The sequence below is a fragment of the Terrapene carolina genome, unplaced genomic scaffold, assembly GCF_002925995.2.
Source record: "Terrapene carolina triunguis isolate 2854851 unplaced genomic scaffold, T_m_triunguis-2.0 Scaffold97, whole genome shotgun sequence".
In the NCBI taxonomy this organism is placed as follows: Eukaryota; Metazoa; Chordata; order Testudines; family Emydidae; genus Terrapene; species Terrapene triunguis.
In genome coordinates, this window is record NW_020664448.1 from 178,516 (window position 1) to 203,708 (window position 25,193).

General features: G+C 41.0%; 2 protein-coding genes across 2 annotated transcripts in view; one reads left to right on the forward strand and one right to left on the reverse strand.

Annotated features, from left to right (window-relative positions):
* C2CD3 (C2 domain containing 3 centriole elongation regulator) overlaps window positions 1-10,375 on the reverse strand; it is a 74,828-nt gene extending 64,453 nt beyond the window's left edge. Inside the window, exons 1-7 of the mRNA XM_029911560.1 lie at window positions 10,306-10,375; window positions 9,048-9,317; window positions 5,846-6,003; window positions 5,278-5,492; window positions 4,308-4,543; window positions 3,208-3,340; window positions 2,233-2,361 (exon numbers count right to left, since the gene is read on the reverse strand). Of these exons, the coding sequence (XP_029767420.1) occupies window positions 2,233-2,361; window positions 3,208-3,340; window positions 4,308-4,543; window positions 5,278-5,492; window positions 5,846-6,003; window positions 9,048-9,317; window positions 10,306-10,375 (1,211 nt within the window). The remainder of the gene's footprint in view (window positions 1-2,232; window positions 2,362-3,207; window positions 3,341-4,307; window positions 4,544-5,277; window positions 5,493-5,845; window positions 6,004-9,047; window positions 9,318-10,305) is intronic.
* Window positions 10,376-10,697: 322 nt separating this feature from the next.
* The window catches only part of PPME1 (protein phosphatase methylesterase 1), a 36,624-nt gene continuing 22,128 nt past the window's right edge, over window positions 10,698-25,193 (forward strand). Inside the window, exon 1 of the mRNA XM_026651577.2 lies at window positions 10,698-10,853. Within this exon, the coding sequence (XP_026507362.1) occupies window positions 10,756-10,853 (98 nt within the window). The 5' untranslated portion in view covers window positions 10,698-10,755. The remainder of the gene's footprint in view (window positions 10,854-25,193) is intronic.

Below are 25,193 nucleotides of genomic sequence, written 5' to 3' on the forward strand. Positions count from 1 at the left end.
GCAAGTGTCTCTGCAATGCGTCTCCTGCAGCTTTTTGCAGCACAGGATATTAAAACACTGGATTTAATTATTAACCAATCAGGATGCATTTGCTATGTTATTAACCAATTGTAGAATAGTTGGTCAGTAATTTTGCTGTGAGATATAACAACTGTAAATGAAAGAATGAATCGATACTACTGGGGCTCTTTTGGGTAATGCTGACCGCTAATTTGGCTCCTGAACCATTGAGGTCTGAGTATCACTGACCTAAAGGGATTAATGGGTAGTCTGCTTTCCATTGGCCAGTGAGTCGGCGGCCTTGCTTCTAAAACTGTCAAAAGAGGGAAGGACTTAGGAGTGGCAAGTTGAATAAGTCACTGAATAGCTACCAGAGAGGGATAGCTCAGTGGTTTGAGCATTAGCCTGCTAAACCCAGGATTGAGAGTTCAATCCTTGAGGGGGCCACTTAGGGATCTGGGGCAAAATCAGTACTTGGTCCTGCTAGTGAAGGCAGGGGGCTGGACTTGATGACCTTTCAAGGTCCCTTCCAGTTCTAGGAGATAGGATATTGCCATTAATTTTTTTTTTTTTTAAAACCTGGCTGGATATCTGCTAGTGACCTACTGTAGAAGTGAAAGGCTTCATGTCCCATTACCAATGCCCTGAATTAAAAAGCATCCCTTCTTCCCAAACAACATTATTAATAACCTACTTTTAAAAAAGTTTTCACAAGATGGTATTTTAAACCTGCCACTTTTGTGAGATGAGCTGGTGAACGTCAGTCCACTTCCCATTATAAAGGTCTCAATTTCACCACACAAATTCACCACCACATCTAAATGTCAGGAGAGCACTCAGACACCCAGATTTGGATGACCATGGACAGCCAACTCTCATTGTTCATTGGGAACAGGGTAAAGGTACATTAGTGGAACACTTCTTGAGGCTAGGCAACAACTGCATTTTCCAAGGCTGTCAATATGTTACCCTTCACAAGCGTCAAGCTAAAACCTGGATATTCCTCCAATACTTTAGACCAGAAGCAGTGTGCCGAGTATTCATTTATTCACTCTGATTTAAGGTTTCGCATGCCAGTAATACATTTTAACGTTTTTAGAAGGTCTCTTTCTATAAGTCTATAATATATAACTAAACTATTGTTGTATGTAAAGTAAATAAGGTTTTTAAAATGCTTAAGAAACTTCATTTAAAATTAAATTAAAACGCAGAACTCCCCGGCCAGTGTGAGTGCCACTGAAAATCAGCTCGCGTGCCGCCTTTGGCATGCGTGCCATAGGTTGCCTACCCCTGCTTTAGACTATTAAATAAAAAGAAGGGGAGTTTACAAAACAGTGAAAAGAAAGATTTTCACTTATTTTGCTGGCAAAAAAAAATTTTTTTTTTAAACTTTCCCCCAAAGGAGGAAAATACAAGAAACACAATGGCAAGAAAACCAGAAAGGGAAACTGATTGGAATTCTGAATCTACAAAGATTTAAGCACGCTCTTAACTTTACATGTGCAAATAGCTCCAGAAGTCAATGGTACTACTCATGTCTATTAAGTTTTTACTTAATTTAACTTCTAAGTTATTAAATGTACTAAAATATATAAATCTTTGCAGGATGAGGGACCTGACTTGGCTTCACTATTTACCTGAGTGAAATACAAAAAGGAAGCAATTATAAATGGGGAAAAGTAATTTTTTTAAAAAAAGTTGATTTAGATATCAATAACAGTTAAGGATGGTGTTTTAAAAATATATATATTGTCTACATGTGTATATACTATCTTGAAAAGCCACTTAAAAGCCACATAAAAATGTAAGCAACTCTTTGGATTAAGTGTGGAGAAAAGGCAATTTAATAACTGGGCAAAGAATAAATATAAATAGTGCCACTCTCTATTTTGCTTAAAGTCTAGATTGTATATTTTTTGCCTAATATTTGCCTACTATCTCTGCCGGCAAAACATAAGTAATAACTAACGACAATCAATTTGCACTAGAAACAGTGCTTAGTCTTCCAACATCAGCAGCAATATTGCTTGAACAAAAGACTCTCACAACTAAGGTGGGCACAAACTCAAAGTGTAAAATACTTTCTCTTACCACCACCTGATAACCCAGTACTCCAAAATATTTCCAAGGATGTGCTGACTCAACATGTATCCCATATTATACAAGAAATAGATATCTGGGTCATTTTGGGAATGTTTACGATAACATCTCAGTGCATGCCATGGCACTCACCTGCCCAGTAGTAGGTGTATTGCTCTTTTTTCAGCATGAGAGTCAAATTCTTGAACTGTGTATTCAGATGCTAGGAGAAGTGGATCTTCAGTAGTGGATATGCCATCAGGGTCCAAGGTTTTAAGGCTCCTGGATGACAGTTATTCCAGTGAAGAGGGATCAGGAGGAGGAGGATTAAGGATAGTAAGTGTTTCTGGTTTGTTCTAGATTTTATTCATTTCAGCTATCAAACAGATTTTCTCTTATTTAGCACAAATAAAAACCTATATACAGTGTGTTTCTATTTGCATTTTAACTCCCTAAGTACAAAAAGGACAAATTCTGTTATACAACACTAGGTAGAGTTTGCTTCAAGTTACAGTTTTTGATCCAAACTTGTAAGTATAGTTTATAATGTGCCAAAAGTGCTACACAATTCTGCAATTTAAACGTAGCAGCTGCAGGCTCTCTATGCTTTTTCTCATGCTTTCTCTTTTTATTTTTTTTAAAGTGCTCATGAAAGGTGCCTGATCAACATTCCTGGTGAGACTGAAATCCTCTACTTATTTACAAATCAAATATAGCGTAGGCAGCAGCGCTGGAACTGTCTCTCTACCAACATGCCTCAAACTGTGGGATCTCTTTTAGGCCTGACTGGGTATCTCAGCCTCTAAATTCATGTAACCTTTTGACTCTGTTTAAACTACCAGCAAGGGTGCCAACTGTGGATACCTGTGCATCACGGACAGAACTACTCACTCATATCAGACAGATCACTGAATGACCTTCAGATGGCACTGACGTTAAGTCATTACCAACATGGACTGGAACTGGTGAGGTGAAATGTAGGTGCTTATTTACAACGAGGCTTTAATTTCCCTTGTTTGAATAAGAATACTGAAAGATGTGACACAAATCACAGCATTATAGGAAAATATGATAATGCCTTGAAATTTATGGCTTGGAAGTAAAAAACAATCCCTCCTTCAAGCTCACTTTGCTGTTGCTTTGAAAGTGTCTCTCTTTAAAGAAGGATGCACTTCATTCAACTCAACATCAGTATCTGGGCTGAATTTCATTGCAGAAACAGCCATGGCATTGCGGAGTTTATTGCCTTGATCCAGAAGAGCTGGAAAATAAAGAATAAAAACTCAAAATTAAAAATTAATTTAAAATATAAAAGCCATGTGCACACAAAGTAAATATGCCAGATGTAAATTTTATGTCTCTAGCTGTCATTATAAAGAGACCTTGACATATTGGAGATTAAGTTTGCTATATACCATAAAGCATATAACACAATGGAGAGTAAGAGGGAGCAGTCCTACTTGAGCCTTGAGCACAGGGCAGTATGAAGCACAACTCACTTGTGCTAGATAGACTGAACCTGATGGTGGGGAGAGGGTATGGTAGGTACGGTAGCCAGATTAACCCATGGAAGGTTGGCTTGACATCCAAAGGTTCCTCACTAGCAGTCCAATTTCAAGATTTCTCAGTAAATACAATGGATGGCTCAGAAGATTGGTAACAGGATAAATGGAAGCTCCACTGTTGGTTTACTCATCTAAATCCAACTCAGGATGACGGTGAGCTAATAATACTATAGCCTGACAGCTGACTTGGTGGCCCATGGCAACTGAGTTAGTGATCTAAGTCCAATTCTTATCAAACAAGTGCTGATAAAGAAAAAACAAAATCCCACTACACAGTTTGCACTCTTGATAGCCATCTCAGCAGATAAATCAAGGATTAAATAGGCTAGGAGACTGATATTCCTTTCTTGTTCCTCCAGGTCAGAGATGAGACAGAATGAGGTAGTTTGTACAGCTACTGCCCATGCTATACCTGTTCTATGGATAATCAGACCACCTACCACCAGCACTAAATTAAATCTTTATGTATTAAATACAAAAAAGTGTTTTGACTGCCAGTTTAAGTTCCAAATACTGTCTCTAGAACATTACATGTAACACTTATCCTGAAGCCTTTAGTCCTACAAGAGCACCAGCTTGTATCACATGCCAGCTAGCTGAAATATTAATGAGCTTGTACAGTTTCAAATGAAACCTAAACCCTGATGGCAAATATTTACAAACCTGAAAGGAGGTCTTTTGTAGTTGGGTTGTGCAAAGACAGTACATGTGCGTTACTGTGGCTCCCCACAGGTGTTCCTGCTTGCAATTCAAGATCAGAACTGTTGGGAAATGATGCCTGTTTCTTTGGAGGATTCACTTTTAAATTTTCATCTGGTAAAATCAGACGATGCTGAGACCCAGAGAAACCGTTCTTTATGTTCTCAGAATTCTCTTGAAAGAGCAAGTGGTCTATTCCTCTATTTAAAAAGATAAAGTTTAGTAAAACCCAAAGTTGATTTGTAAATACAGTGCTCCTCAAACTCTTGTATACATTCCTTAATAAGAGTACTGCATCCCCCACCTCAAAGAAAAACGTGACATATTTGTATTTGGGTGCACAGAGGAAATCCTGACTTCTGTTCTTACACTCGCACCATGAAATACACTGACTCAAATTATATTTAAAACAGTTGGGCCACATCTTCAGCTTATGTAAACCACATAGGTCCAGTGAAGTCAATGGGGCTCTGCAGATTTATACCAGCTGAGGATCTGGCCCCTTATTCATTTCCTAGCTAGATGCCCAATTACAACATGATTTACACTACACATGGAAGTACTTCTTAATCCATAAGTCATATACAAGGCTGTAAGAAAGTTGTGATTGTTGGTTCAAAAATAGCAGCCAGTTTGTTAGAGTTGTGGTTATGGTGTGATCAGCACAAAAGACACACCGTGTGTTCCTGCTTGGCTCTTGAAGGTAAGCATGACGGAGGGGCAGTTGGTCCAAACCTGAGTGAGTGGTGGTGTGACCTGGAGCATAGGGTCACAACACCACTCGAATTTGTAGAAGCTATATAAAGTTGTAGAAGCCACAACAAAATTGCTGCCCATGATTTTCTTACAGCCTTAGTCATAAACCCATTGCTGCTGCTTAATAAAACATCTGAAATGAAAAGAAATTCCTTTATTTTATTTGGAAAAAAGTTACCTTGGAGTAGCGGCCCTGCTACTGTTAACAGACTCTCTTCCAGCCATACCAGGCGGTCCATGTAGTTGTGCTGGAGCAAGAAACAGAGTCTTGCTGGATTCAGTCATTCCTCTGGTTCCCTGAGCAGAAGCAGCAATGTCTAAACTCACATCTGTGGTTGGGATGGAGCTGCTACTGTCATAGGTTTCAGACAAGGGCTCTAAGACTAGAGATACCTGAAAAGACACAATGTGAGAAGAATGTTTTTTAATTAAATGCGCCAAACATTCTACGGTTGTTTTACTTTCCGTATTATGTGGCATGTTGCATTTTCCATACTAGAGGCTATGTATTTGATACAGTTATGTCAGATACTAGCTTAATCTCTGGAATATTTACAAGCAGTTAGTTCACATTACACATTTTCAATCAAAGGAATCAGTTTCTTCAAGGGAATATAGCCCAGGGGCAGGACTTTCAAAAACGAATACTTAAGGTTAAATATAGGTTTAGAAGCCTAATTCTAGGCACCAATTTTTTAAAATCTTGGCTGGCTCAGGTGAGCTGTGGAGAAAGATTTCAGTACTACCTGTAGTTCTCCTAGTTTCTCAGATGTTGGTGAAATAATGGTGAAAAATCCACTGATTGGGTGGCTTGGAGATAGTTGTGATAGTCCATTGATTTGAGCTCGACCAATTGGAAGATGGTCAGGTTTGGTCATTACCTCCAGTACAAGAACACCCATATCTACAGGAGACAGGAACAGCTAACTTAGATCTGGTATAAGACAACATATTAAAAAACAATTGGGGAACAATAATATTGCAGTTAAAATTAGGGCTGTCAATTAATCGCATTTACCTCACGAGATTAACTAAAAAAAAATTAATCGTGATTAAAAAAAATTAATCGCAGTTTCAATTGCACTGCTAAACAGAATACCAAGTGAAATTTATTAAATATTTTTGGCTGTTTTTCTATATTTTCAAATATATTGATTTAAATTACAACACAGAATACAAAGTGTACAGTGCTCACTTTATATTATTAATTTGATAACAAATATTTCCACTGAAAAAATGATAAACAAAAATAGTATTTTACAAGTAGCGTAGTAGTGCAATCTCTTTACCCTGAAAGTGCAACTTACAAATGTAGATTTTTTGTTACATAACTGCACTCAAAACCAAAACAATATTAAACTTTAGAGCCTACAAGTTCACGGAGTCCTACTTCTTGTTCAGACAATTGCTCAGACAAACAAGTTTGTTTACATTTATGGGAGATAATGCTGCTTGATTCTTATTTACAATGTCACCTGAAAGTGAGAACAGGCATTCCCATGGCACTTTTGTACCTGGCATTGCAAGGTATTTATGTACCAGATATGCTAAACATTCGTATGCCCCTTCATGCTTGGCCACCATTCCAGAGGACATGCTTCCATGCTGATGACACTTGTTAAAAAATAATGAGTAATTAAATTTGTGACTGAATTCCTTGGGGGATAATTGTACGTCTCCTGCTCTGTCTTACCCACATTCTGCCATATATTTCATGTCGTAGCAGTCTCGGATGATGACCCAGCAAATGTTGTTTGTTTTAAGAACACTTTCACTGCAGATTTGACAAAACGCAAAGAAGGTACCACTGTGAGATTCCTAAACATAGCTACAGCACTCGACCCAAGGTTTAAGAATCTGAAGTGCCTTCCAAAATCAGAGAGGACAAGAGGTGGAGCATGCTTTCAGAAGTCTGAAAAGAGCAACACTCTGATGCAGAAACTATAGAAGCTGAACCACCAAAAAAGAAAATCAACCTTCTGCTGGTGGCATTTGTCTCAGATGATGAAAATGAACATGCATCGGTTCGCACTGCTTTGGATCATTATCGAGCAGAACCGTCATCAGCATGCATGCACGTCCAGTGGAATCACGAAAGGACATATGAATCGTTAGTGCATCTAGCACGCAAATATCTTGCAACGCCAGCTACAACAGTGTCATGTGAATGCCTGCTCTCACTTTCCGCTGACGTAAACAAAAAGCGGGCAGCATTATCTCCTGCAAATGTAAACAAACTTGTTTGTCTGAGTGATTGGCTGAACAAGTAGGACTGAGTGGACTTGTAGGCTCTAAAGTTTTACATGGTTTTACTTTTGAATGCAGGGGTTTTTTTATACATAATTCTACATTTTAAGTTCGACTTTCATGATAAAGAGATTGCACTACAGTACTTGTATGAGGTGAATTGAAAAATATTATTTCTTTTGTTTTTTACAGTGAAAATATTTGTAATAAAAATAAATATAAAGTGATCACTGTACAACTGTATTCTGCGTTGTAATTGAAATATATGTGAAAATATAGAAATGTAGAAAACATCTAAATATATTTAAATAAATGGTATTCTATTATTTTTTAACTGCACGATTAATCACACAATTAATTGCAATTCATTTATTTAATCGCACAATTAATTGCGATTGTTCTAATCGCTTGATAGCCCTAGTTAAAATATCATTAAAACTGCAAAATTAAAAACCAGGACAAATGAAATGCAAAAAAACAAAAAAGCATAATTAAAATAGGGAGAGGGAGACTATATGCGAGGCAATGGGGTCTAGTGGATGGAGCACTTAAATAAATAAATAAAAATACATGGAGATTTACCTATCTCATAGAACTGGAAAGGACCTTGAAAGGTCATTGAGTCCAGTCCCCTAACTTCACTAGGAGGGAGGGATAGCTCAGTGGTTTGAGCATTGGCCTGCTAAACCCAGGGTTGTGAGCTCAATCTTTGAGGGGGCGATTTAGGGATCTGGGGAAAAAATCTGCCTGGGGATTGGTCCTGCTGTGAGTTGGGGGTTGGACTAGATGACCTCCTAAGGTCCCTTCCAACCCTGATATTCTATCTAGGACCAAGTACTGTCCCTGGCAGCCCCCCCCCCCCCCCCCCCATCACTAAATGGCCCCCTCAAGGATTGAACTCACAACCCTGGGTTTAGCAGGCCAATCTCCAGGGATTCAGGGGACATGGGTTCAATCCTTGGCTCTGGTTTGATGGGTGACAACAGGCCACTCACTTCCCCCGGTATGCCTGTTTCCCCATCTGTAAAATAGAGAGGATACTTGGCCTCCTTTGTAAAGCACTGAGCTCTAGGGATGAAAAGTACTAGATAAGAGTATTATTACTAGGACATGTAACAGGTAGAGAAATGTTATACTGCTAAGAAATTACTATAAATACAGTCTTCACACTTACAAGTAATATCACACATAAGCACTTAAACTACTTAAGACCCCAATCCTGCAGTAAGGTTCATACAAGTGTAAGGTGATACAGAGCTTGCTGGAGGATTGGGGCCTTAAAGTTTTTGTTTTTTTCAAAAGGCACTTGACAGGATCGTTTTGTCTTCATGACATTTCAGCTGCAGAAACACAGGATGCTTATTGTGACAATTCTTTGGCTAGAAGACACAGAGCTCTCACTCTGTTTCTTGAATACTTTTGCCATGATCAATCTACAAGGATATTTAAGAACATCTAGTAGTATGGGATAGTTTTTTATTTTGATGATTCTTCTGAGGGTTATAAACATGCAATACCCTTTGAAATATCAAACATGAGACACTACATAAAACCATCTTTTAGATTCAGTAAAAATAAAATTAAGTTATGTTTTATTACTTATTGATGCACTTCCCTATTCCTGCTAAAGTCTACTGAATTGATGCCATAATACAAACAATTTCAACTGCAAAATTAATACAGAGGCTACAGCTATTGTACCTGTCAGGTAGGAGGCAAACTGTTTTGGCCCACAGCGAATTGCATAGCGGGTGGTGGTTTTCACTGCTTTTTGCTCAGTCTGTGAAGTATTCCTGGGATTAAACAGCGTACCATCTGATGTCTCCCCCCACCACCTCACCCGGATGAGAACAGAAGTAGGCGGTTTAGACACCATCCATAAGATTTTACTGACTGTTAACTTGAGAAAACAGCGCAACTGGCCTTCAACAAGAGGTGGTAAACTTGTAGAAGGGGAGATATCACTGATACCTGTGGAGATATAACACAGTATTATTTCCCAAAAATATAAATTCAAGTAGTATATTTGAGATGCAGATCACTTTACAAAGTTAAAAAAAATACTTGGAGTTTACCCTGCAGATATGTCTAACATTCTATGCTATACTTAGGGTTACCCTATAGATATTTAGAACATTATAGCCTACAACATTTGTGCATTGCAGATTCTTGGCATGACTGTAACACACCTGGTGTTCAAATACAAAATTTGTTGCAACAATTAACATTCACACCACCATTGAGACTATGATTGCTCTGCGCAAAGCCATGTATTTAGTGCCAATGAAGCTGGAAAGTGCTGCGGTTGCAACTGGACTGTTCAGTACTGCCCTGCAATGCCCCCCCACCATCCTTCAGTGAATGACCTCCCTGGATGATGGAATCACATCTTCCACATCCCTTCTGCATCTCCAGGGTGCCCACCATACCATGGAGTCTGTCTTGACCCAAGTGTGCCCTTAGGGTACCTGTTGCTCCAACAAAGGTACTCAATATTACCTAAGTGGCTTTAAGTAATCACCAAGACCCATACGGGGCTCCCAGCCCTCTGTTGTACCTCAAGGGCATGACACACCACATTATAATCCCCAAAGGCCACTATGCACCTACCGCACCAGTACAGGGTGCCCAAGGTACTGCCAACCCATTATCCAATCATGCTATGGAGGGTGCTACCACCCGCGCCTTCAGAGGCCCATCACAGGATCTGCTGCCTCTTATGAGCCCCACAGCACACCCTACTGCCACCAACCGCTCAGGGTATCTACCGGGTCCCCCACCCCTCCCAAGCCAGGGTATCTACCGTGTTCCCCGGATACCGCCTCCCTCCCCGCCCAGCCAGGGTATCTACCGTGTCCCCCGGGTACCGCCCCCCCCGGGCACCGCGCCCCCAGGGTATCTACCGTGTCCCCCGGGTACCGCCCCCCGCACCGCGCCAGGCGCTCCCCGGGACTCCCACCTCTCCTCTTGCGGGCGGCGCCGCCGCCTCCCACCCTGGGAGCGGGGCCCTTCAGCCTCTTCTGCTTCATCCCCCAGCCGCTCCCCCGCGCCAGGCCCGGCTCCCAGCCACCGCCGCTGCCCGGCAACCGCCGCCGCCTCAGCCCGCCGCGGGGCGCCCTGGGACACGGCGGGAGAATCACCCAGCCCCAGGAGAGCCGCGCTCAGCCCGGCGAGATGAACTACAATTCCCAGGGAGCGCTGCGGCCCCGCTTCCGGCGCGGGCCGATGGCGCGTGGACAGGCACTTCCGGCAGAGGCGGCGCTCCCCCGCCAGGGAGTCGTAGTGGGGGCGGACTCTATTTCCCGTGGTGCAGCGCGGCGCGGCAGGGGTACTTCCGGCGGGGGTGGGTGCAGTTGCTGCTGGCTCGGTTGGGGCGATACCTGCCCTTGTGTGTTGGCCTCTCCCCGTCATGTCGACCCTGGAGAAGCACCTGCACCTGGGCCGCCTGCCCCCCAGGCCCGCCGTGCCCGGCGGGGGCGGCCAGTCCGGCTCCAAGATGCGCATGGGGTAGGTGGGGGAGGGGCTGGGGGTGTGGGGGGAGCGGGGATTTTACCACGGGGACGTTGGGGATCGGCAGAGGAGGCCCGTTGCCGGGTGGGTGGGTGGATGGAGGGGGGTCGGCAGAGGAGGCGAGGGCGCCCGTGGGGGGGGGGGGGGGGGGGTCGGCAGAGGAGGCGAGGGGGCCCGTGGGTGGGTGCGTGGCGATTGGTAGAGGAGGAGATGGTGGTGGTAATAATATTTGAAATTATTAATATTGATATGGGAAACCACCAAACACTAATTTAACCATCAATTCCTTTATTAAATCCAAAGGCCAAATGGTATTTATACCATTGCTCCAAACATGCCTAAAAAGCCTAACTAATAAGCAAGTTACTACATCCGAACAGTAACAAAACATTTATAAAAAGCAACAGAGGGCCCTGTGGCACCTTTAAGATCTTGCGTCTGATGGAAGTGGGCATTCACCCACGAAAGCTTATGCTCCAATACTTCTGTTAGTCTTAAAGGAGCCACAGGACCCTCTGTTGCTTTTTACAGATTCAGACTAACACGGCTACCCCTCTGATACAAAACATTTATAAGCATTTGATCAAGATATTTACAAATGGGCTAAACCTAGGGGTGTTTAGACACATATTGGTTGGCTCCAAAGTGGTCAGGCAGGTCTTAGCAATGAACCCCTTTAAGAGTTTACTTTTTATACCCTTTAACAAACAAGTGATGTCATCACCAATTACTGACTCCAACTAAAAACCAATTGGAGACAGTTCACCCTTATTTCCAATCTTAATCCAGATAAGATTTACAGTCTCCTTTCTTCACAAGGCCTTTCCTTTCTTATCTTCACCACCACCAACCCCAGCACCCTCCCTCCCCCCACAGCAGAACAGAGGGAAGGTTTGGGCTTGTTTCTTTTAAGACACTTTTTATTTTGTTACTGTAGCTCTTTATTTTATTAGTTACTTTTGAAACCATACAACCTTCCCACACTACAAGTAATACTACTTATTATTTTTACAGCCTTCTTTAACTTGCTGGTTGAGGCCTTCTTTACCACACACACACACACTTAACCAAACTTAAGCTAGCTTTAATTCTTTAATTTTATACTTATTCTGCGGCTGGATTGGCAGAGGAGGCGTGGGTGCCGGTTGTGTGGTGGTGGTAAGGATTGGCAGAGGAGGTGAAGGTGCCCATTGCGGGGTGGGTGGGGATTGGCAGGAGAGGCAAGGATGCCTGTTGTGAGTGAGGGAACATTTGGGACATTGGCCTCAGGCATGGGATGGGATTTCTAACATGTTAATTTGAGATGTATTTCAGCAGATTGAATAGTTTCCATGGAGGGTTACTTGATGTTAATAATTTTGGTGTTTCTTGTGTGTTTTTGTTGGAAATTCAGTTTCGAACCAGGATGTTCACAAATGCTTATGAGATGTGTCTGGACCTAGCTTGTCAGACCATCTGTCTATCTATATGAAGAGAATTAGACTGCTGAATGCCTATTTACGGTAAAGAGCATCTCCTTAGCTTGGCATAGGCAGCTGACTCGACTCCTACTCAGAGAGATTCTATTAACTAATGGACATTGTCTAAGTGGGAGCTAGTGTTCCTTCTACCCAACTGACAATGATGACTTGAAATAGTCATAGTTTGAAACCGAGGCCTACCTGCTGCCATTTCCTTTAACTCACTTGTCTAATTGAATACACTCTCTTATTAAGATCCCTCGACATCCTTCTCTCATGAACAGAGCCTGGTGAAGATAAATATTTCAGGACATCTCTTCATTTTCAACTGAGTCTTCTCTGAAGCTGTGTTTATTTGTGAATGAAGAAATGCTCTTTTAACTGGGGCTAACTGCGTGCAAGTTTAGCTTAAATATTATTACCCAGCAGGAGTCTACATGAAGCTGGGCAGTAGATGAACTCTGTCAGGCGAGTAAGTCCTTGCTCCTGGGAAGTGACAATCTGCCATCTGGGACGGCACAACACAGCGCAAACAGGTAGTGAGTTTTATAAACAAGTCTAAGTGTATAATTTGAGAGCAAAGGCCTGGTCAGCGCTTAACATTTAGAGCAACCTGGCTAGGTCACTCCTGGTGTGTGAAATTCACCCCCTGAGCACTATGGCTAAGCTGACCTAATTCCTTGGGTAGATGCAGTTAGGTCAACAAAATAATTCTTCTGTCAACCTAGCTTCTGCTCCTTAAGGAGGTGGATTACCTACGTCAATGGAAAAACCTTCCATCGACACAGGAAGTGTCTACACTATGGAGATGCAGCTGTATTGCTGTAGTGTAGACGTGCCCTGAGAGAGAGATTGGCCAATGTTAATTATGAGGCTGTTCTGGGTGTAGCGGGAGGGATGAAAGAAAGGAAATGGCCAGGAAAGCAGCTTGGCAGGAGCATAGTCACGGGGGGTGATGATGGGCTGGAGTTAAGGACAGTTTTGAAGGTGAGGAGAAGAAGCTTGAACTTTTATATGGTAGAAAAGGAGGCGTCCAAGGTAAGGAGATGATTATAGCGGTCACAGAGAAACGTGGTCTTGGCAGTGGCGTTCTGGATGACCTGGAGGGGGAGAGATTATAGCTGTGCAGATTTGGAGAAGGGGAGGTTAACAGTAATCACACCAGTGCGCAGGCTGTATGTGGAGATGTTGTAAAGTAAAGCAGCAGAAGTTGGTCAGGACCCAGATATGAAGGGCCAGAGACAGGGTTTGGGCGCTGGGGAGGACGGTGTTGGTAACAGTGACCGAGACTAATGGAAAAGTAGAGGGCTTATGGAAAGGTAATATGTTTGGGTGCGCACGTTACTGGCTCAGGTTCACTTCCAAACCAAAGAGGGTGCATGTTGCCGCCATTTAGGTCAAGGATGAATTTAGTTGGAATTTGAAATGATGGCACAAAATCCAGGTAGAAGATGATGGTACAGAATGAAACAGAGTATGCGAAGTAGTGTTTTGTACTTCTCTACCATCTTTTCTCTAAAAAACTGGCAATGCTTTATGCAGGTGGAAAGTACCATTAGCCCAAGTTTTGCATATGCGGAAACCATAGCAGAGAGGAGTTACATGATTGGCCCATAGTCTTACAGTGAATTAGTGATAGTCATAAATATAACACAGAGGTCCTGACAACCCTGGATCTAACCATTTCTTAGTGATCATTCACAATAACTTCAGCTTCTGCACCCATATTTTTGAATGTAGCTAGTAGTCCCATGTTTAAGGTAACATTACAGTCTTTAAAAGCAGAAAGGTTAAAAGGATGTTAACAAGGGGAGTGCAAAGGATTTAATCCTACTTTGGCTGTAACTTGCAGCGATTCTTAATCTTGCAGCCTAGGTATTGTGATGATGGGCTGTTCAGAAGTACAGGTAGTTAGACTCTCTGCCCTTTTCATACACTAGTCAGGTGAACAGAAAGATCCTTCACCCTGATGTGCACTAGCTGTTTCTATTGAAACAACTTTTACTAGTCTCAAATAGTTTAACAGCATAACTGTTGAATGAAACTTGTTAGAAGGAGGTCTACTGCCACTCCTATCAAGTGCTGCCAAAGTCTTGTATATTTTTAGAAGCTTAAACTATGCTATAAAAATGTCCTCTCTGCTGAAGCTGGCATGTATCATTTGGGGGGGGGGGGGGGAAATGTTGCTAACTCAAGATTGTTAAATTTGGAGAAAAACAAACCACTGGTTTTTAGGAATGGACTTGCCACACTGAAAGAGATCAGTAGATCATCAAGAATGGCATCTAAATTGGGGCGGTGACTAATAGCTGATCCTTCAGAAGAAGGTAAAGCCTACTCCTGTAATACATTTGGGGCTGAATCCAGTGTGAGTTGAGGGCATAGGCACAATGCCCGAGGCCTGATTCTGTACTGTGCAATGCCATTTATTGGGTGAAATATCCTATCAGATGAGTACAGGAAATCAGCTTTACCCTGAAGCAGGAGATTAGATAATTTACAACATTTAATTTTGTAAGCTGCTCCTCTGTGATATTAACCAAATTCTTTTGGCCTCTGCAGGTGGAGGGAATGTTTAAGTGGATAGGTTGTTACTTCTTGAAAATTAGTATTTTTTGTATTTTTACCTCTGCAGAAACTTTTCACATAGTTCTAAATGGCTCTCTTTAACTTTCGACTTACTCCGTTCTATATAAATGAATGATATGCAATAAAACTTACTCTAGATCTTAATTACTTGGTTTTAAAAGTTTCAAATAAACATTAATAAGCTATACTCCTTGTTAATATTTTTTCATAATTCTTTTTAAAACTGAATTGCATTGAAGTGTTCAATGACATGGCTTTGTACCTAAAGCAAGGAATATCGGAGTTAAGAATTACCTTGTACTTTTCACAGAAGTAGAAATGAGAGAATGAAAAAATCTATAGTATGTTTTGTTTAGTTACTGTGGAGGTCTTGGGACATGGAGCAATATGTATTTGTATCAAATGTTCTACTGCAGTACAGAAGCACCGTGGAGTGAATTAAAAACTGCCACAACTTTACTAAACAAAAGTCTGAAAATGCAGTCCACCTATTAGAGACGTTTGTTGTATGTATCTGCTGTGAAATCTTTTTGACAAGAGGTTTTAATAAAATGAGTAGAACTGAGTGACTTATCAGAGGTGGATATCTGTCTGGAGAGTGCACCTGGCTTTGAGAGCTCTGTGTCTCCTAGCTAGTGGTTAGGATTGCTGGGTTCTATTCTCTGACATGCCACTGAGTTGTAAGACCCTTGAGCAAGTCCCTTAACCACCAATTTCCCCATGTGTAAAATAGAGCTGCTTACCTACCGTACTTCATAGGGATGTTCTGAGGATTAATGTTTATGACACTTAAACCCATTCCCCATCAACCTTTTATTTAGCTTAATTATGGTAATTTGTGTTTTAAAAAAACCCCACCCTAACATGCACACTTTGCAAAAAAGGATCTTTCAGCCTTATTTTATGTAAACCTTCCCATTTCTTGTCCATCATCTCTCTTGTATTTAAGTTATATTTAACTTAGAGTCTCGTCCTATACAGTTCTTTTATGGGAGTTGAAGGGACTGAGGATCTTGTATTGGGTCCACATACTGTAAGCACTTTGGCAGGGAGCCTGTCTTAATTCTTTCCGTTAAAGCACTGTGCACACCCATGGCACTATAAACAAATGTTAAGTAGTTGCTTTGCGATACTCATAAAAAAGTGTTTAGTTAGTGCTGTCATCCTACTTTAATACCTAAATATTAAGTGTCACAGGTCTCCTAAGTAAAATATTAATACACCAATATTTTTCTGGATTTAAGTCTGTGTTAAAAGCAGGATGGAAATCAGTTTGCAATCCTATGTTGGTCTGTTGTGCTGCCACTTCAGTCATGTGGTTCCTCAAGGCAGGTGGCTCCAAAATGTTTCTTTTTAATGAACATAATATTCAGAAACATTTTCCTCCATACATGGGGTGATATATGCTTGATGTCCTGGGACCTTTCAGCCTACAGACCAAAGTGGCTACAATTTCTTTTGATGTTAACAATTTTCTTGAGTTCTTTTGCAAAATGCTGGTACATTGTCTGATGTATCCTTTGCATCAGTACAACAGATTCCTAAATACTCAGCTTATTGACCCTTGTTTTAATTTTTGACTTGGAACAATACACAAAAGTAAAGCCTAGTAAGTTCTGGTCGCTTCTTATGCTCTAGTTGATGTCATGTTGGCTTTGTTAGTGTTTCTTGCTTCGCTTCATTGCAATTTTGATCTCTGTTAACCTGTGATGAATGAATATATCTAATAATTTCAGATGGATTGAAAATACTTGCTGTTTGTTCCTGGTAAAGTTTTGCAGTTAGATAATATAGATGGAGTGCTTCTAAATACTGCTTAGCACTTATATAGCACTTCCCATCTTCAAAGAGCTTTCAAATCTCCTCTGTATATGCTCTGTCAATTTTTAAGGTTTCACAGTCACAATTTGCTATTAAGTGTTTTTCTGTCTCCTGTTGCTGTGTGGAAGGCCCACACAAACAAGGGGGGAGGGATAGCTCAGTGGTTTGAGCATTGGCCTAATAAACCCAGGGTTGTGAGTTCAATCCTTGAGGGGGCCACTTAGGGATCTGGGGCAAAATCAGTACTTGGTCCTGCTAGTGAAGGCAGGGGGCTGGACTCGATGACCTTTCAAGGTCCCTTCCAGTTCTAGGAGATAGGTATATCTCCATTAATTTATTTATTTTATTTAAAATGACTGACCATACAGGGAAATAGTAAAACTGACTGTAAATAAAAATATGCCTCAGTGCAGGGGCTGGATTTGATGATCTCTTGAGGTCCCTTCCAGCCCTATATTTCTATGATTCTATTGTATCACCTCACTCACCTCGTCTCTCTAATATCCTGGGACCGACATGGCAACAACTAAACTGCATAAAGAAAGTGCTGTCAGATGTGCAAAGTAAAACTAAAGAAACTTTTTTTCCGTGGTCTTTTGTTTATAATCATCTTAGATATTACTTGGAACAAAAAATTGACAGGCATGTGAATTTTTTTTTTAAAAGACGATTTGATACCTTCTCCCATCATGTTCATACATCTGTTCACTTGGAGAAGAGTTGGGTTTAATTTTTTCGGACTTGGGAATAGGCCCAATGGAATCTAGTTAGACTTAGTATCTTAAAATGTTAGCAGACCGATTTCCTCCCAGTAACCACTCTGCATTGCTCCCACTAGACCTGACGAGGGAGTGCTGACTTGCCTATCATCAGTCACCCAGTCTGTCGGGTGTGACTTCTGAGGCGTTGTGGTGCAGATCGTGGGAGGTAGAAATGGAGTGACTTGAATCACTCCAAGCAAATAGAAAAATGATTTACGAGGGAATTGAGATTTCTAAACCAGCCGCACTTTAAATATTGGTCGGATGCTTTCTTCATAACCTCTTCCTCTGACTCTGATGTTATCCATCTTGGGAAGGAGTTGTTGCTGCCATTTGTACTGATGATTTCTCAGGCAATGAGGAACTGTTACAACTTTATCTAGGACAGTAAAGCCTTTTTATGAGGCGTCTCAGTGGGCTGTGTGTAATGTGATGTTACAGTGTATCTGAATTCAGGGAGACTAAGAGAACAGACAGGAAATAGGTTTGCTTGTATTACTATGCTGTGTTCCAACATGATGGCTCCCTCATGTTGCATAGTACATGATATTCTCTGTGTTAAAGCAAAATCCGAGTGGTAGGGAAAGGAAAACCATGGTGCTGTATCCACGTGTGATGCCACATGAGGCTGAATTCAGCTGTGCTACGGAAGTGTAAATCTTAACAACTCAGCAGGTGTCAGTGGAGTGACTCCAAATTTACAGCAGTGTAATGAGAACAGTATTTGGCCCTGTGAGATTACAAATGAGCACAGCCATGTAGCAGGAATGTAATGAATTTTTGATCTGTACTTTAATTTATGAATAATGCTAGTATTAGTATTTAAATAATAACCTGAGTATTGAAAGGTTAAAATGGCTGCTGCAACATAGTGCTGGCTGGTTTTAACAGAGCTACAAGATGTACATTTGATTTTTCTCACATCTTAGAGTGCACTGCATCTCTTTCTGCTAACTAGCTCCTTCCAGAGACAGACCCCTTGTGCTAGTTAACACCCCCCCACACACACTATTTGTATTTTAAGTATTCACTGAATACTCAGATCAGTTATTTGATAGCAAATTTAATACTGAAAACATGGATTTGTCACATCCTTTTTATTAACTGAATCAAACTATTCCCAGGGCCATTTATCATCTTTTGTTGCAACAGGATTTGCCTGTAGGTGGTGCATATTTGACTAGCACACTATGTTCCTTTTAACATGTATCCTAGGATTGGTCAAAAAGGAGGTGGATGCTTCTTGCTGGGGAATGGAGTATTGCATAGGAATAAAAGTAACTCCTGTCATGTCTGCTGCTTCACTCGTGGTACGTTCACATGTTCATTATACAATGGTGAGGACAAGCCACACAATAGGTTAAAATTAGCTGTTGAAAGTGCCTGGAACTAGTTCTTTGATTCTGATTTAATTCATAGTGTGTGTTAGTTGGCTTGGTTTATTGTTCTTAGATCAGTCTACAAATGTTATTACATTGGATGAATTTTTATTTACTATTTTAGTTTGTTGGACATGTTAAAAAGCAGTAATTAGTTAATCTCCATCACAGTTTAACTATTTGGCCAGAAAAATGCTGTTTCAACATGAAAAGGTGCAAAATCACAGCTGTTGTTGGGCTTGCGTCTGATTTTTTGGATGCCTGCTTGATCTGTCACTAAGGAAAATAGACTAGAGAAGGAAAAGACATATTGGATTCTATCTAGTATATTCCTTCAGAGACCAGTGGAGATTAATTCTCTACTGCATGTTCTCCATTGCTTTTGTGCAGTCCATTTTGTAAAATTTGCGTGTTTGCTCCATCTCACCGATGCATCTTCATCCTGTGTAATACACAAGTGTTTGCTTGAAATAAGATTTCTCAGCCTTCTGCAGGCACCAGCCATCTTGTGAAAAATTTCATACTTATTCTCACTCCTAGTAAGAGCCCAGTGTCAGATCTTAATCCTGTTATAATATTGTTTTAACAAATCTTTTGTTTTAAATAAAAGTAATTAATCTGCAGATACATATCTTTGTTAGAGCTGGAAGGACCTATTAACTCCTAGGACATCTACTTTTTTTCTGTCCCATTCCCCCTGCTAATAGAGGATTGCTAGAATATGTTGTCCCATCACATTTTAAATGTCTCAAATGGTGGGGTTTCCGCTACTTCCCTTGGAAAATATCTCTATCCAAACGTTAACCTTTTAAAATATTTACCAAAGCTCACCTAGTCAGAGGCTGTTGCAAAAGATGAGGTGACCCCCTCCAGTGAGATGCAGGGCAACTTCCTGGCGAAGAGCCCAGTCCTAAACTCAAGGTAGTAGGTTTCCTACCATAGTGTTCTCCCTGGGTCCTGCTTAGCTGTTCAGTCTTTCATATTCGCTTCTGGTTAATAGGCATCTGGAAAAATCTGAAAGCCACCTCCCTTGATTGTTGGAAGGAAGAAGGAACTTTCTCTTTTGCTAGCTTAAATTGCACTGTCTTCTGATTGCTGCCTGCAGCAGATTTGGGGTTGGGAAGGAAGTATCGCTATCCCTTCCTCTTGACCTTGGTTTCTTTGATCCTCTTTTCTCCATGAAAAGCTCCAGTTCTCCCTGCTCATAGTTAAGATCATAAGAGTGGCCATATTGGGTCAGACCAAAGGTCCATCTAGCCCAGTCTCCTGTCTTCCAACAGTGGCCAATGCCAGGTGCCCTGGAGGGAATGAACAGAACAGATAATCAAGTGATCCATCCCTTGTCGCCCATTCCCAGCTTCTGGTGAAGAGGCTAGGGACACCACCACCAGTTTTCCCAAGCAGACACTGAAAATTGGGCTGTTTAGTTTCAATGTTTATAGGTTGTAAATAGCAGGCATGAAACTGACTAGAGTTGTGTACATTTCAACCTGGCCCTGCTTGAGAGAGCTCATAGTAGCTGGACAGAGATTGGTGCTTTTTGTTTGCAGACTCCAGGAGATGGGACTGCATCAGGTCACTCCAGAAGGGTTTTCTTTGCAACCATAATTGTTAGAGATGTCTCTTTTAAATTTTATTAAATCCTACAGTTATAAATATTATTTAAAAGGACTGATAGCAGCAGTCACACACAAGATTCTCTATTGACCAAAAATATCCAATCCAGGCTAAGAGAGTGCACAGCAGAAAATGCAATAGAGACAGGGCAAAAAAACAACCATTTTTTTTTTAGCTAACGTTTATCAAAAACCATTTAGGAGTTCTTGGCATATTAAAAAACCCCACAAATATAAAGTCAACTTCATAAAATCATCTTATTAGTCAATCAATTAATAAATCAATGATTTATCTGGAATATATATTTGTAGAGATAAGGCCAAAAGGGACTGTTCTGATCTTCTAGTCTGAGCTGCAGTATAACGCATGCCAGAGGACTTCTCTGACTTAATTCCTGTTTGAATGAGAGCAGACCTTTTAGCAAAAACATTCAGTCCTGATGTTAAAAATTCCCAGTCATGGAGAATCCACCACAACCATTGGTAAATTATTCCAGTGGTTAATTACCTGAACTGTTAAACATTTGTGCCTGAATTCTAGGCTGAATTCATCTAGCTTCCACTTCCAGTCGTTGAATCTTCTTATGCCATTGTCTGCTAGATTGATTAGCCGAGCCCTCTATTATCAAATTGATATTCCTTGTGTAGATACTTAGACTGTCACCCCTTAACCTTCTCTTTGATATCAGATCTTGTCAAGCTAACTTATTTTCCATAAACCCATGTTGATTGACATTAATTATACTATCCTCCTGTAATTCTTTATTAAGAGTTCCATAACAGCTGTTCCATTATTTTGCCCTGGATTGATGGCTGGCTGACAGACTTATAATTACCCAACTCGCCTTGTTTATCCTTTTGAAATAATGGCATAACATTACCTTTCTTCCAGTCTTCTGGAACTTCCCCAGTGTTCCAAGTCCTATAAAAAATCAACATTAATTGTCTGGAGAGCTCCTTGGCCATTTCTTTTAAAACTCTTGAGTACAAGTTATCCAGACTTCCTGGTTTTAAAATGTCTAGCTTTAGTAGCTGCTGTTTGACATGTTTCTTAGTTACTGTTGAAATTGAATGTTTTTCCATCCTCCTAATCATATTATATGAATACATCATTGGACTTTTTTCCAAATATAGAACAGACACTTTTATTGAACACTTCTGTCTTTTTGTGTTGTTGATAACTGTGTAATTTCCATCTAGTAGCAGACCAATACCATTGTTAGGATTCCTTTTGTTCCTAATATACTTTAAAAAAACTCTTATTCTCCTTAATTCTGCTGACCAAAGATTTTTTTCCTTGTGTCCTTTTGCTTTCCTTATCAGTTTTCTACAGTTCCTAGCTTCTGATTTATACTCACTACTATGAACTTCCAATTCTTTCTGTTTATTAGCCAGACTCCTATTATTGGTGTATAAGCAAGTAAATAATTTATTTTCTTCACGTCCTTTTGTAACTTGATTGTTTTTGTTCACAACATCATAATTTTGTGCTAAATAAATGCTCATTTGTCCCCTCTTTTTGTTAGGCTTGGTCTACACTTACCCCCCCCAAGTCGAAGTAAGGTACGCAAATTCAGCTACGTGAATAATGTAGCTGAATTCGACATACCTTACTTCGAACTTACTGCGGTTCAGACGCGGTCCACACACGGCAGGCAGGCTCCCCGTCGACTCCGCGGTACTCCTCTCATTGAGCTGGAGTACCGCAGTCGACGGTGAGCACTTCCTGGTTCGATTTATCGCGTCCAGACCAGACGCGATAAATCGAACCCAGAACTTCGATCCCCAGCCGTCGAACTACCCGGTAAGTATAGACCAGCCCTTATTGGTTTAAAGCTCTGACTGGTCTAGCCCTCTTGAAGATTGGTTCCCCTTCCACTGAGATGGAGGCCAGCCAAACTGTACAGAAAGTAGACCAATGTTCCACAAAATCCAAACCACCTTATGCCACTTACCTAGCCAGCAATTCACTTCCAAAATCTTCTGCCTTCTGTTTTCCTTTACCCATGGGACAAGAAGGATTTCCGTGATGATCACTTAGCCATTCTTCTCCTTCAGAGTTCCCTGAAGTCATCTATAATCGGTCAAGTATCCCATAAAGCAATGTCATTAGTGCTGATATGCACTGAGACCAGTAGGTCCTTGTCTGCTTATTGCTTTTGCAGAATTTTCTTTCAAAGCACCAGGGAACTTTTAGCACACAGCAGCAGGGTACACACGGACTGAGTTAGTGCATAGTGTTTGTAGATTTGCACCCTACTTTGCCATGCACTAACTCATTGTTTAGACGTGCCCTTAGTATAGAGTCCCCAAAAAGAGTAGTCTTTCTTCCTTGGATGAATGGAGATTTTATGGGCTCACCTGATATTTTTACAGGTTGGGCTGAGCAGTCATCCACAGATCTGTGGTGTACACCTCTCTGCTTCATTCAGACAGCTGGATCCTCAACATCTGCATTCAAATCTAGTTTTTCACATTCAGAAAATGAGAGAAAGCTGAGAACAGGATTTATCATTATCTTAAAATAGGTGTGTGGATGTGTCATCTTCTCATTGAAGCTTGACAACCAATAATACTGAAGTCTGGAAACCTAGAGAAGTAAATCTAGAAATATAATGGAAAATAGATTTTAGTTTTACAAAACCTCAAGTTGCCTTTCCATTTCTTTCTTTCTTTCTTTTTTTTAATTGAAAGTTAAAATTCGGCAGAAATGTCCCACGTTCACCAGGGAAGATTTCCTTCTAACTGTGGGAAGTGGATGTTTCAATCCCCGATGTTAATATTCTCTGCTGATTACCCTCCCCAGAATAGAAGCGGAAAAAAGACAGTTAAAAATGGTCCTCTGGTACTCATCCTCTCTGCTGCTTTTGTCTTGCTTGGTTATGTCATTGCGAAAACAAAGCCTTGTTAGTCCTGTTGAATGAGTTTAACGCTGAGAGAGAGATTTTTGTCCTATGCATCGTCAACAGAATTGTCAGCAAAGTTTCCTTTGTAGACTCTTTTATTCATAGTGGTGATGTAAGGGTGCGAGAGACTGAGAAAGGCCTTGAGCTCAGCTGAGTTTCTAGTTTCCTGGTTGAGTTTTCTGCTATGGCAGTGGGGGCGGGGAATTATCTTCAAATTTGTTAACTGGGCATTTCTGTTCTGGGTACTGTGCTGTGTAATGTTCCCACAGTGTCTCTTATAGCTTCCTACTCAGAACAAGCTGCATTTTGTGTGGCAGCTCGGCACCTCAGAGTGTATTGTTACCAATTTCAGGTCACAAAGTGTAGTTCTCACTCGATGCAATTGCTAGTTCATGCTGCTTGCAATTCCTAGTGATACACCTGTCAATGAGCAGGGCTGGAGGCTAGATCCTTGTTTTAAGTGGGGAAGTAAGTCAGCTTGCTTTAATACTGTGTTCTCCCCTCTAGGGAATAAAGGATGATATTCACATTTTGAAAGAGCAAGCCTTGCTTTATTGCCTGTGTTCAGGCTCCAGTCTCTGGGGCTGTTCAGTGCTGGGTAGGAAGTCACCAGCTGGCCACATAAAGTTGCACCAACTGAGAGCCATGATTGAGTGGGGCCAAAGGGACTGCATGGTGGACAGGAAAGAAAATGCATACGTTAGAAGGGAGCTGTAGTGCCTCCTAACACCTTTGGCTCTTGAGTGCTATGTGAAGAATGAGCGATGGCAGTATTTCATATTTAGTGTTTTGGTGTGAGTATAGTGCTGAATAGCCCAGGAAATTAAGTCTTTTCTAGCGACAGAGACAATTCCACAGAGGCATCAGCAGTGCACACTGCCTTACTGATATGCCTTATCTCCCTCACCATAGAGAAAACCACCATAGGAGTCAGTTACTTACATATGAAGTTGATTGGCACTTTAATAATACGTAAGGTCTCTATGGACCTGAGGTGTGCAGGAAGTCATCTGTTTCATCAGCTGAATCTGTTCAATCCAGCCATTGATGTCTGGACTTTTGTTCTTAGTCCACTGTTTGAGAATGGCTTTCTAAGCCGATAATGTTAGCATGAAAAGAGACCCTTCCTCATTCCCTCCACTGATGACAGCTCCCTTATGAGTCTCTCAGATATACATAGTGCCGGTTACACAGTACAATGCTCTTTCATGGAGTACTTTGGCAATGATTTGGCAGATATCTAGTTGTGAAACCATCTGATTTCTGGGCTGTATTTCTCCCATGTGTGCTATTAAATACCTAGGAATATTCAGCCAACTGGATCACTCAATTGGCCATTCAATTTTTTGGTGAAGCTAGAACTGTGTTTCTCAAGCAGTGGGTCTTGACCTCCAGGGGATTCATAAAAGGTAATCCAGGTGCTTGCAAGGCATTTAAAACCCTATTAAAATCTAAAACAAAACCTTGCTCCCACATTCCCTTGCCCTTCAATGTCAAGTATTCTGTCAACCTCTCGAAACACACACTAATTATATCCGCTTAGCATTGGTACTCTTACAATAAAAATAAAAAATATATGGGAGTCAAAGATATTTTTACTTCGAATAAGGTATCACCAATCTGAAAAGGTTGAGGAACACTTTATTAGAATAATATCCTTCCTAATGGCATGTTGAATTATGGAATGTTCTATTTGTCAACCGGGGGAAACATTTTATTTGAAAAATAAAGTTTTGGTATTTTCTATTCGTACAGAGTGCCCCTGTAATGTCTTTTCCTAAACAGTCTAGGCAAGATGTTAACCG